Raw genomic sequence first — 14,158 nt, 5'->3', positions numbered from 1 at the left:
ATTTCGTCGTCTTCTTGGTCCTGCTAATCTTATGCAGTTCATCTGATTCTTAGGTCTGTGTTAATTTTCTCCATCCTTCCCTGCCGCCTCTTTGCCCTTTAACCTCCCTATTGTTTCTATCCTCCCTTTTCTCCTATATTCCCATTTCTAATCCTGCTGCCACCTTTCCTTTAACTATTCCATTTCTACTCACTGTTTTCAGTTTAGAGCATGCAGGTCAACTGATTAATTTCTAAAATCAAAGAGTTCTGGGTTTGTTACAGAGTTTGATTCAACTGGAATTTTGCTCATCCTCCCCCCAATAGTGAGTACAATTGATGCTACTGGAGTAATCAGAGAGAACACCCTGAGCCAGTGCTGAATCCAATACACAGCCAACTGCAAACAGGAATCGGTTATATATATGCTGAATTGCATCCTGGAAGCCAATACAGAAGCACTTAATCTAGACAAAATGGAAGCACTGCTAGTGGAGGCTAGTCTATCCATGGAGATAAATTCAATCTGTTCAATCTTTGGAGATCCTCCTCCAGGTACTTTTGCAGTCTGAATTGAGGTGGGTGGCAATGGGGGAGAGAGGCTTCTTAGCTGTGGTGCCTCACTTTTGGAATGTTCTCCCCAGGGAGCCTCACCTGGCACATACTTGTGGTTTTGGTTCAGCCTTGCTCTGCTTTCATAATTTGCCTGCTTCTCTGCTCAGAAGGAATTAAGTCATCTTGCGTGTCCATTTCATTTCTGTCAAACAACTGACTGATCACTCCCATAGTGATAAACTGCAACTGAGTTAAAATAAATGTATAGTAAACTACATTACCCTCAGGTGAATTGTTGAAACTGTTAATCTCTATATAAGCACCAATAATTACTGTTTTGTTTCCTGTAGAAGGGTGGGTGGGTGTATTCCAGAAAGCACTTTAGCAGCCAATCTGCATGTTAATAAAACTTGGAGAAACATTTGTGATTAATATAAATTACGAATCCCACTTTTATGCCTGTGTGTGACAGGGACTAATTCATATAGCTTCGCTTGAGCTACCACTGTGCATTTCAAAGTGGGAGGGTTAACATTGTGCTATCTCAATCCTGCACAGTTCTGTTAACAATTTACATGTGCAACTGTGGGTGGGTGTGGGTGTATCTTAAAAACAACTTTACTTATGAGGTATTTACATATTATTTTGAAAACTGGGCAACTGGTGCTTGCCTGTGCATGCAACCTTAGCATATCAGCAGAATGCTACTAGAGTGCTGATGTTATGGGTACCAGCAGTCCCCAGTCCTCAGGCTCCCATGACATTTTAATGAGAGGGCCAGTCACCGACAAAATGTGGCATGGCCGCACATGTATGCCGCGGGGCATGCACACACTACGCCATGGCACCCTGCTACATGCATCACCAGACTGTGATGATGTAGTATGTGCATGCCAGGGGGAATGATGACATAGCACATGCCCCATGGTGTGTGTGCTCACCCCAGTGACTGCACACAGCCCCAGGTACCTGTGGTCACAGGGGAAAGCCGGAGCCACTGAGTCTTGCTTATATGTGATGCCAAGGAATAGGTGAATGCCCCGAGAGTATGGTGTTTAGGCTTTCTTAAACAAACTTGCTAACAGTGGCAGCAATTGCCTACTAGGGCAGGTGGAGCAAAGGGGGCAAAAAAAAACATGGCAGCTAACAGCAGGGAGTGCTGGGTGTAAGAAGAGTCAGAAGTTACAAAAGATAGAACAAATGGCAGAGCACAGGCAAATCGACTGTGGTGTGGATCCAGCTAAGTCACTGTGCATATGGAACAACTCTCAGGAGCACAATGGTAGTTATATCACTCCAGTCCCCCACCAGTCCCTTCACTACACTCAAATGTGCTCAGGAGTCTTGGGAGAAAGTTTTGGGGGAGTGCTGGGAGATAAGAGGGGAGAATACCATTGCGCTCAGGGACGTCATTGCATGCATGCAATAATTTAGTTGGGTCCAACCCTCAGTGTTTAAGTGGTGGTAGAGGAGGAAGAGAGAAACAGCAAGGTTGGGTCCTTGGAGAGAGCAGAAGGGGAGAGGCTGAAGGGAAAGAAAGCAAGGCTAGGAGTGAGGGGAGAAACAGTCAGGCTAAGGGGTAGGAGCTAGGCTAAAGGATGGGATGGGTTGGGAGAAAGAGAGCTTTCCTGTTCTGCATTGCACAAAAACAACTCATTTTCTTGGTCCAGGTCAGGGACACCAATCAGAGCAAAATTGCATGGGTTATTTTTAAGTGATTCCAGTGGATTGGTCATGGGTGTAGGTCTGGAACAAATCACTTTATGCATATTGTTGGTATCATTTCAGCCGGCATCTATTCCATATTACACAATGTATACAAGCACTGCAGCAGTTCATTCAATTAGTGCGTTATCTCAGAAACTGAATTACCTAGCGAGAACACTTCTCATCTCCACAACAAGAGTGTAACAGCACTATCATTTCCCAAAACTGGTTTCATTAAAAGAATGTCTGGTTTGGCAAGTCCTCACTAAATTCTTTCAGGGTATATAGTACAATACCTGTACTCACGTTTCATATCCTGCCAATTCTATTATGATAAAGCAAAGGACTCCCAACAGTACAGTAATACTAACCAGTTCTTGCTATGAAATGATAAAACATCATAACTAATTTGTAGAATGTATTTAGCTAGGCTGATTACAAGATGAAATCCAGCACATACACTAATTAATATAAAAGGTAAAGGGACCCCTGACCATTAGGTCCAGTCGTGGCTGACTCTGGAGTTGCAGTGCTCATCTCACTTTATTGTCCAAGGGAGCCGGTGTCATGTGGCCAGCATGACTAAGCCACTTCTGGCGAACCAGAGCAGCACACAGAAACATCATTTATCTTCCCGCTGGAGCGGTACCTATTTATCTACTTGCACTTTGACGTGCTTTCGAACTGCTAGGTTGGCAGGAGCAGGGACCGAGCAACGGGAGCTCACCCCGTTGTGGGGATTCAAACCGCCGATCTTCTGATCGGCAAGTCCTAGGCTCTGTGGTTTAACCCACAGCGCCACCTGCGTCCTCTAATTAATATACATCTAATCAATAAGGAAGGAGGTTTACATGTTTTCACAGAACATGCACCAGTAAGCTTAGTTTAGCATATGTTCATATATGTGCCTATCACCCCACTTTGGATGAAACTTGGCTGATTGATTTTCTTACCGATATATCTAAAATAGGCACATCTTTATATCTCGTCTCAAAACTCCTGTTGCATTTGTTGGTTCTCACAACTTAAATCTAACGTTCAGGAAGAGGAATAAAAAACTCTTTCCCCTTTGTCTTGTTTATTAACCGTGGAAAGAAAACCATTCATTCATTCAGCCACAAAGGCCAAGACCTCTTACAATATACATATGAGACAATTCTCAAAGATGCACATTACAAGCACAGCCCATCTCCTTTCTATACACCCTGTTCCACTGCGTTAATGACACTTGAATTTTTAACAGCAGGAATCCAAATAATCTCTTTTCAATTAGTTATGTGACAGGCTTGGGGGTGGGTTGGTGGGGGGAGAGGACCTGCAAAAACAAATGCTAGCACTGCTTTGGTTCATATCTCCACTCTCTTACACAGATATTTATTCAGTCCCAAATTATGCAACAGCTTTTAACACTCCCTTTGAGGGTTTTAAGAACACTACCGACATCAAAATCTATTAGACAGTGGTGATTGTTCCAGCTTTTCTTTTACAAGACTAGCACTTAATTCTTCTAATAGCAACCAGTCCTTTAATCTGCACACTAGATTAAGCAAAATTCCCCTTTAAAGGTTACCTTGTCTGTCTGTTTAATGTTTCATGAACAAAAAATACCAATAATAAAATAAAAACACACATCTATCAAACTCTTCCAATTACTCTGATTTCACTCAGAATGTCGAAAGCAATTTGGGCGAACCAGCTATCAAAGTCAGGATTCTTTGAGTCACTTGAGCAGCTCAACAGCTGTCAGGGCAGCATCCCTGTTTATGCTGATCAGATCTCCACTGAAAAGTTAAAAGGGCATCTAGCAATAAAAACAATACCCTGAGGTATTATTGGGACATTAAAAAGCTCTGAATCTAAATAAATTTCCTTAGTTAGTTTTCATTCCTAAAGGTCAATTCAGATGTTCCTATATGTGAATAAAATGGTAAACACAGTTCTCTCAGAGCACAGTGGCATGAGGCCCCCGGAGGGGGAAAGTATTCCACAAATCCAGAGGAAATTTATATTATCCCAAAAGATAACAACAGAATAGGTCCAGTTGCATTTGAGGTTCCCTTCCTTGGATCACAGCCAACAAATAAATTGTTAACACACATGACTGAGGGTCAAATTAGATGCGGATGCAACAGCCATACGTCTGTCTTGTTCATTTATACCGTAGGGGGTAAAAAGGTAAAGGTAAAGGTACCCCTGCCCGTACGGGCCAGTCTTGACAGACTCTGGGGTTGTGCGCCCATCTCACTTAAGAGGCCGGGGGCCAGCGCTGTCCGGAGACACTTCCGGGTCACGTGGCCAGCGTGACATCGCTGCTCTGGCGAGCCAGAGCCGCACACGGAAACGCCGTTTACCTTCCCGCTGGTAAGCGGTCCCTATTTATCTACTTGCACCCGGAGGTGCTTTCGAACTGCTAGGTTGGCAGGCGCTGGGACCGAGCAGCGGGAGCGCACCCCGCCGCAGGGATTCGAACCGCCGACCTTTCGATCGGCAAGTCCTAGGCGCTGAGGCTTTAACCCACAGCGCCACCTGTGTCCCACCGTAGGGGGTAGCAGAGTTTATTGAGCACCTTCCCATGCTTCAAGTATCTTTCACCTATCACTTACAGTATTGCAGGTAGGGAGGGAGAAGGTGCTAGCCGTAATAGTGTGTTTATGTTTCATTAAGATGGAAGTGGGAGGAGAGGATTCAGTTATGACTTTTGACTTGTCACATGTAGCATGACTCACAGAGGAGCACCTGCTATTTAGATGCCATTTTGCAGTTTCCTAATCCATGGGCTCAGCCCCATGCGTATTGTGGGGCAGCTGTCCCAGGCATCAGTGGGCTAAGCTGGCTGCGGCCTCCCCACCAGGGATGGCTGATTTTGTGTTTGAGCTTATAACTTTATTCTAACAAGACACCTGCTCTGGGCCTCAGACAAGCTCTACATGGGCCTGGATGGCTTTCTAGGAATGTTTGACTGGGAATATGCCCAGTGCTATCACTGATCAAAGAAAGAAACATGTATCCCAAGGATGAAAACAACAACAACGGTCAATGACACAAAAATGGAACATCATTGTTTAAGATTATGCACACACTAGTAACCCAAATAGAACCAATGGCACCTCATCCAGCCTCTTAGTTTTGTGTTTAGTTCAACAAGTTGGCAATCTAGAACCAAATTAAGAGCCTATAACCTCTGAAACAAACAACTGCTTACCAAAGAGTTCTGTGTCTTAAAAAGACATGCCAGTAACTCAAAAAAGTATGTACCGATTCATAATCTTGTACATTCAAATAAATGTGATAAGGCAAAAAAATCCATGACAACTTCCTTGAGGTTTTTGACATTTAACTGTTAGATAATGCAGTGAATTTAACAGTCAGTAAGTTTCCAATGATAGGTACTAGTTCAAATTTATTTGCAACAAATAATCTAATGTTTGTTTAATTATTTAAAAATCTGTTCTTTTGGGGAATGTTTAGTGGAAACCACCGAATAGTTCATACTACAAAGATGTAGTTCAGTCATATACAAGAATTACAAAGTTATGCTGCAGAAGATGTGATCCAGTGATATTTTGCGGTGCGTGGAAAATGTTTTTTTAAGACTTTAAGACTCTGAAATATGGCTAAAAAATTAATCTCACCAACTGGAATGCCAAAATGCTGCTGCTAAAAATATATCATTGCATTCCTAATTTTGTGCTATTTTACCTTTCATTTTAAAAAGTAACTGCAGCTTAGATGAAGAGCATAGAACTCTTGATATTTCAAAGTACTATGAAACAATTACGTTAATGGGAACCATTGACAGTTAAATGATTCTGCTAAATGAATGTTATAGAAAACACAATGACTTTTTAAAAAAGAAAAATATTGAATTTAACCACAAATTAGAAAAAAAAAGGTGTTACAAGCACTGGGGTGCATTTTTACTATTAATTCAAACGGCAGCGAAGTGCGGCTTATATAGTTTAATGGATTCTGTATTTTCTAATAAGCAAGTTAGTAAGTAGCAAAACCACAATAAGATTTTTTTTTTATCCTACTTCCCTATGAAAGGTCTTGTTACTGCCTGGGAGTGCACTGCTGCCACACCGGGTAACGAAACCCTTTCCCAGAGAGAGGATGTCAACTGGAACAGGGCTGGTGCTCAACAGCTATTCCTGATATTCTGAAGCACTTGAGTTTGTACTGAACTGCAATAATTGTTTAAATGAATGGGGTTGTTTGGTTTTTTTTTTTTTTTTGCATTCTTTACATGCTACTTTGTTTATAATATTCATACAGTGATTGGAATGTCTGCTAATTTTTGATGCAATTGTTATTAGTGCGAGCTGCTGTTAGCTCAACTTTTGTTGTTGGAAAACAGACTACAAATATTAAAAATTAAAAATCAAATAGTGGTTTTGACTAAAAAGTTTGTACATGCACCCTGCAATCCTGTGGTTTTTGGGAGGGAGTCCCAGAGCCCATAGGACACAGCACATTTTTCTCTGTGAGGGTAGAGAGAAATCTGCCCTCAGAGATGGAGCATCAAGTAATATTTTTAAAACCCCTTAAAGGATTTGGCAGACTGAACCTGCTCAAGAAATTTCCCTGCAAATTTCAAACACTTGAGTGAAAAGGCAGGGGAGGAAAACCAGATATCCATCTTTAGATTTCTAATTATGGTCAATAGATGTAGAACTGAGCTTTGAATTTAACAGATCCGAATTGGACCCAAATAATGAATCTAATCAAAATAATACAGAGCAGATCTTAAAACAGGTGAGGCTGCTTCCAGATGCTACATATACAAGAGGAGCTTTTTGGTTGCTGCACACACCCAGTTATACCTCACTTTAAATTTCCTTGGCTAGTTTAATTGTTCGTTAGAACTTTCAAGCAGCAAAGTTCACAATAATACCTAACCTATTGCTCACTGCAGTGAGATATAGTTCTGCATCCCTTTAGAGACACAAACTCTCCAAAGTCAAGGGGGATGTTTGCATAAGTGAGATCGGTACCATATGATGTAAATTAATTCATTTCACAACCATCTCCACTTGACTGGGATTCCTTTCGTATTTACTAACAGGATATGAACCAGAGTTTAGTTCTGACATGTTTTCACATGACACATCTCCGAAAGTAAGCAGTGAAACAATTCAACTGTTACTGTTCCAATTTATTTTCATTACGCTTTGGCACGTGGAGAGAGTGTAAGATTGAGAGTGAGCACACAAAAGTACAAAGAGGTACGTTTTCCTGTGATGCCTGGTTGCTTAAGTAGAAGAAGCATTCATGTATTTCAGCAAGAATGAATTTCCCTATTTATTTTTAAGAAACATGAGACTGAAGGCATAAAGTAAAAGAATAGATGCTACCAGTTTAGTGAGATAATGGTTTCACCGAGGAAATAACAGCTGGGGAAAAATGGCTACTGCAATGCTGAAACTAATTGTAAAGTATTGGACTCTAGATGTGTAAGGTAAAGGAAAGGCGCTCTTTGCTAAAGAAGAGCTCATTTCATCACTTTCGTATGCAGCTAAAAGGCTGATGCTTTTTCTGGGATTTGTTTCTCCCACTGCATCACCTAAAGGCCATAGATAAAGGTAAAGGGACCCCTGACCATTAGGTCCAGTCGTGACCGACTCTGGGTTTGCGGCACTCATCTTGCTGTATTGGCCAAGGGAGCCGGCGTACAGCTTCTGGGTCATGTGGCCAGCATGACTAAGCCGCTTCTGGCGAACCAGAGCAGCACACAGAAATGCCGTTTACCTTCCCACCAGAGTGGTACCTATTTATCTGCTTGCACTTTGATGTGCTTTTGAACTGCTAGGTTGGCAGGAGCAGGGACTGAGCAACGGGAGCTCACCCTGTCGCGGGGATTCGAATCGCCGACCTTCTGACTGGCAAGTCCTAGGCTCTGTGGTTTAACCCACAGCGCCACCCGCGTCCCTCCTAAAGGCCATAGCAGGCTTCAAATCTCCTTGGGAGGGGGGAGTGCCTTGACTGTGAGGGAGTGTGTGCTTGTTTAAAGGATGCAGGTGTGTTAATTCCTTCATAACTATTTTGCATCCCCCCACATGCTCAAAGAAACAGCTGTTCTGAGTAAAAAGTCTCCTTGACTTGGTGAAGATTGCCATTTATCCCAAGACATTACTATATTCAATAATTCTGGACTGTGGTATTTGCAGATATAGCATTTGGAACATTTCTTCACTGATAACCATTTTTGTGTCGCCAAGGACATTGCAACAGCTTCTTTGAAAAAATGAAAGAATCTTGCATATCTGGAGTGGATAGTCTGTTACTATACACTTTCTGCAATGACACTTTGCATGTCTCCCAACTGAGAAGCAGTTCAAATGAACACAATGAGGTTGTGTTCACAAGAACATTAATACTTAAGTTTACAAATGTACTCTGCACTTTTAACAGCATCTCCTGCTCTGTTCACAAATAATAATATGAAGTAAAGAACCATCAAAGGGGAGTCATACTGACATTTCTTCACTGTTACAAGCACAGAGTTCACTCTACATCAATCCATCAAAATGAGTGTAGCTACTATTCTATTGAATCAACAAGTGTTTGGGGACACCGCTTTGCACCTGAATGCGAACCTCATAAATGAAAAACATTGCAATAATGATATTGTTATTTAAGTGCCTGTGAACCAGGGTGTATGTGGGAGTAAGAGAAGTTCTCTTGAATAACCTCAATGGCATTGCTTTATTTCACATGAATGCAGCTGGATATGCGGTTTCATGTGGGGAAAGGCAGACATATTTTATATCTCATTTTTATTCCCATACTCCTGGTAATTTTATCTAGGGATCCCAAGATCTACAAGTATATACTCAAGACACATCTGTAGCACATACAGACTGGCCTTTTGCAAAAGTGAAAAACTGCCATGGTTTCCTCCAGCTGCTATACAACATTTTATAAATCTCCAAATACTCACAGATGTAGAAATATTCCCGGCCTGGCCTGAACTCAAATCCTAATGAGAAGGGAGTGAAGAGTTGGAATTTTTCTGAGAACTTCAATGGTCCATTCGGAGAGTGAGGCCGATTGCACTCCCACCTCTTGAATCCTTTGGAAGTGTGATCACAGGAACTGTAGCCATCAAAGTTCACCATGTAAAGGATGTAGCGTTCAGTTTTATCTTCTGACACTGAATCTTCATAATGAGGACAGAATACATCCAAATAGTCATTGATGCAGACATCAATATGGTAGTCACCCCGCTGGAATCTAAAAGGAAAAACAAAACAAAACCAGCTCAGGAAATCTTCACGACAAAAAAATTACTTAAAGTCACAAAAAATTAACATCTTGATCAGGATTCACTCTCTCAGAAAAAGCCCTTCACAAGGACTTCCACTTGTGCAATGGGGCTTTCCCATCCCCTGTATTGGCTCCATGTTTGTGTTCCATGAGAACCCCCAGGACAGCACACAAGGGAGGGGAGAATTGTTCCATCAGGCAACCTGTTATGTCTGCATAGATGGAACCTTTGTAATAGTGCAATGTTGAATACTACCTTTGTCAAAAGCATGGGAAATAGCTCAAGAAATATTTCAAGCCATAACTTTGCACTCAGTGCCCTTTAACTGAAGGGCCACAACCAGTTCTTGTTAGGATTGTCCTACTCTCCTGTAGGATCCTGGCAGAGACACATGTCTGACTGGCATGATACCAAGAAGCATCAGCACACTTAGGGATCCTGGCAGAGTATTCACAGTTTGCGTAGCACAGCATTTTGGCTAATCTACTTTATTTACATATAATACACTTGGAACATTCTGACTTAGCTCCTTCCTCTTTCTCATCAGACAGCAAAGAGAGAAAGTACAAAGGACAATAGTCCCACTTCACGGAACACAGTAACATAAACATCCTGTCTCCATCACTTCCCACACTGTGGAATGAAAACATACACCGCCATGTGATAGACAACAATCCCATGACTGCAAACACGGAGCAAGACTCCTAACAGTTCTATCTGTGTCCTTTGCCCTACAATTGCCTCCAGATCAATATATTCTATATGGGGGGAGGGAGACTGTGAGAGAAACTCCGTTTCATCTCTCTCTTTATTAAAGAGAAAAACCAGAAATGCTATACATACTTTCATACAGCACAAACACCAAATGGGAGATATCACTTCTGTACCACAACCAAATCTCATTACAGGCACATACATTTATTTCCTACAAACACTCATTCATCTTTGCTTTCTCTTTGCTGCTGGCAACGTTTAGTCAAGATCCAAGAAAGCAAAGTATACCTTTGAAATATTTTTGAAAAGCAATGTAACTCCACTGCCAAAGTGCATAGAAGAGATACCGCTGCTCAGATAAAAGAATTCTAGACTATGAATTATCAGCACTCACCTGACAGTTTGGAATGAGAGCCAGATGAGAAAGGTAGTACAAGGCACTTTCACTGATGCGCTTTTATTATCAGCAGTGGTAAGCAGTATTAGCTGCAGCAGTAGTGAGGCTGTTTTTACTGTCATTGTAATAGAAGTGCAGGAGCTTAGTGCCAGGTAGGGCCAACATATTTCTCGCCCAACTCTCAGCTGCGTATTGCAGGTGGGAGTTGTATGCACTGCATACGAAAGCTTGCCAATCACCTGAGAGAGTAACTTTCACACACAGCCCAGACGCGGCAATTTAGTCCCACTGAGTCCTCTCTACCTACTACTCTCTACTCACAGGAGTGCATCTTTACAGCAAAACACTCTTGGAACATGAATCAAACATACATTCATTGCAAAGGTTAGAGACGGTCCATGGGGTAACTGTGCCCCTGAAGGACCAGGTGTGCAGCCTGAGAGTCATTTTGGATTCACAGATGTCCATGGAGGTCAATTGTGTTTCCAGGGCAGCTGTCGACCAACTCCATCTGGTATGCCGGCTGACACCCTACCTGCTTATGCACTGTCTTGCCAGAGTGCTCTGGTTATTTCCTGCTTGGGCCACTGCAATGCGCTCTATGTGGGGCTACCTTTGAAGGTGTCATGGAAACTACAACTAATCCAGAATGTGACAGTTGGGCTGGTGACTGGGAGCAGCCACCGGGAACATATAACACCAGTCCTAAATGATCTACACTGGCTCCTAGTACGTTTCTGAGCACAATTCAAAGTGTTGGTGCTGACCTTTAAAGCCCTAAATGGCCTCAGTCCTGTATATCTGAAGGAGTGTCTCCAGCCCTATCATTCAGCCCAGACACTGAGGTCCAGCTCCAAAGGCTTTCTGACAGTTCCCTCACTGTGAGAAGTGAACTTACAGGCAGCCAGGCAGAGGGCCTTATCAGTAGTGGTGCCCACCCTGTGGAACACCCTCCTATCAGATGTCAAGGAGATAAATAACTACATAACTTTTAGAAGACATCTGAAGGCAGTCCTGTATCAGGAAGGTTTTTATATTTGATGTTTTATTCTGCTGGAAACCGCCAAGAATGGCTTGGGCAACCCAGCCAGATGGGAAAGGTTTGAATAAATTAGTAGTAGTAGTAATATCATCATCAGTGAAAGCTTTATTTTCACAGGTATCGCATAATGTGGACATCTGTTAGCAGGAATATCAAGTTAACACAAGCTGTTTTGTGAAATAGTGGTTCTAGACCACACTGTATACCTGCAGCACAATACTTCCACAGGGATGCGAGTGGTGCTGTGGTCTAAACCGCTGAGCCTCTTGGGCTTGCTGATTGGAAGGTCAGCAGTTCGAATCCATGCAGTGGCGTGAGATCCCATTACTCTGTCCCAGCTTCTGCCAACTTAACCACCCAGGGGTCCTTTACCCTTTTACCTTATAGTTCCACAGAGACAAGCATCGACTTCTACCAGCTATTCTTTCCATGCTGTACTTATTCTTACACCACATTATCACTACCTATGGCTTCTATTCCTTGACAGCAGCCACTGTAAAGTGCAGAGATAGTAATAAAGATACCGTGACATATTTAACTATAATGTCCCTTTTCACCTGAGGCACATATTTTAAGCACCTGATGGACCTGAAATCTGCCAACTAGATACTTCCATCCAATTTAGGGCGGTGAGGAGGGGGGAAAGCAATGATCATTGGGTCTTCTCCAAGGATATATTCAGAGCAATCTATTCATCTCCTACAATCATTTAGCTACCATAAAATAGGTTTTTAACAAAGGAGAAATTGTGTTTAGTGTACGAACAAAAGCCTGCTAAATCTAATTCTGGCCAGTGCACATCACCACATGGTTTTCTCTTGAAACCCAGTAAAGGGACTTTATTTCAGAACTCATATCTGCCATAACCACTAAGGCAAAGTAGCTGAAGGATTTCCATGACTGGAATTCCGAGAACCTTTTTCTTTGACAAAAAGCAGCAATGAAGATCCCTGATACTGGACAGTGCTGCCGTATAACAGAGAAGGAATTTTAAACCTTTCTTCCTGTGATTTCACCCCAGTGAAAATTCTAATCCTTGGAGCTATTTGCCCTCTGTGTTCCCTTAAATTTTGCCAATGGGGATTTACAGCAGGTTTTTTGGAGGAATGATAAATTTCAGAAAGAAGATCAGGACCTCTCATATTATGAGTTAATCAAAGCAATATTTAGAAGGGCAACATAGCTACTCAAGGCTGAGAAGAAAGAGGCAACTTATTCCCATCCTTATTTGGATATTTGCATTAAGTGTGTGTAAGTACTAAAGTGGATGGCTACTAATTAAAGCTATTTGCTAGAGAGCTTATACATTTTATATTTCATTTTATTAGTATCAGGCAATTTTAAATTCTTGCCAAAAACCCTGACTATTTAAATCACATCTGAAACTTGAATACAGTGGTACCTCAGGTTACATACACTTCAAGTTACATACGCTTCAGGTTACAGACTCCACTAACCCAGAAATAGTGCTTCAGGTTAAGAACTTTGCTTCAGGATGAGAACAGAAATTGTGCTCTGATGGCGCGGCAGCAGCAGGAGGCCCCATGAGCTAAAGTGGTGCTTCAGGTTAAGAACAGTTTCAGGTTAAGTACGGACCTCCGGAACGAATTAAGTACTTAACCCGAGGTACCACTGTATATTGATTAGCAAACAGAAAGTCTAGTTTACTAGATCAAAGCTAAAAGTCATTATTTCCTCCTCAGAAACCCCAACCTGAATTCAAAGGAAGCATTTTTAATTTTCAGAGACTACATTTAAGGTATAGTATAAGAAAAATAGCCAGCTATCAGAATGAGATGAATGTTTCAGTTCAAAACTAATTTACCTGTGCTAAACCAAGACTGAAAAGTGCAACAGTGTAGGAAAGAAGAAATTAGTTTACAAACATGTTTAAGAAGATGATAAAAAAGCAGGCTGTACAGCTCCTTCCTCACATTTTGCTAGAATGCAAACTGTATGCTCCTCTACAGTATTCACATAGGCTACAGATTTTCCTGGTTTTGTCATTTAAGCCCCAATCTTGTACATTCCCCTAAACAGTATGCAAATGAGCTCCCCAAATGTCACTAGGTTGGGTAACTAACTTCTTACACGTCTATTCCATGTAGAAAGCTCAGAATACACACACCTATCAAAGCTAGCTGAGACTATAATGTAAGGAAGGAATAAGTCAGTCTTTTCTTCAAAATGAATAGGCTAGAGAGCTAAAATTCCTGAACCACAAGTGTTTCCCCACCCCACCCCAAATAATGCATTTTGCCTCCTTACATTATCAGTTACATACAAGAAAACACACTGCTATTCTTCAACCACAATTAACCTTTACATTCAGTCAGGTGACGTTCATAGAGTGTCATGGAAACTTGCACGCTACTGAGTTAGATAATAGGCAGCAAAGCTCTAAAAAGGCATGGCAAAGCCTGAGACAGTTAAGTAGCTCCTCAGCCAAGGCACCTCTGCAGCAAGCAAATAAGAATTCATATTGATTCCAGGCCAGC

General features: G+C 41.9%; 1 protein-coding gene across 4 annotated transcripts in view; it reads right to left on the bottom strand.

Annotated features, from left to right (window-relative positions):
- EFNA5 (ephrin A5) overlaps positions 1 to 14,158 on the bottom strand; it is a 216,753-nt gene that overhangs the window by 30,578 nt on the left and 172,017 nt on the right. For all 4 annotated transcript variants that reach the window (XM_083702448.1, XM_083702447.1, XM_083702445.1 and 1 more), the window contains exon 2: positions 9,181 to 9,473. In XM_083702448.1, coding sequence (XP_083558574.1) covers positions 9,181 to 9,473 — 293 coding nt within the window. The remainder of the gene's footprint in view (positions 1 to 9,180; positions 9,474 to 14,158) is intronic.

Source organism: Podarcis gaigeae, assembly GCF_964106915.1.
Source record: "Podarcis gaigeae genome assembly, chromosome: 11".
Lineage (NCBI taxonomy): Eukaryota > Metazoa > Chordata > Lepidosauria > Squamata > Lacertidae > Podarcis > Podarcis gaigeae.
This window is presented reverse-complemented; position numbering and strand designations above follow the sequence as displayed.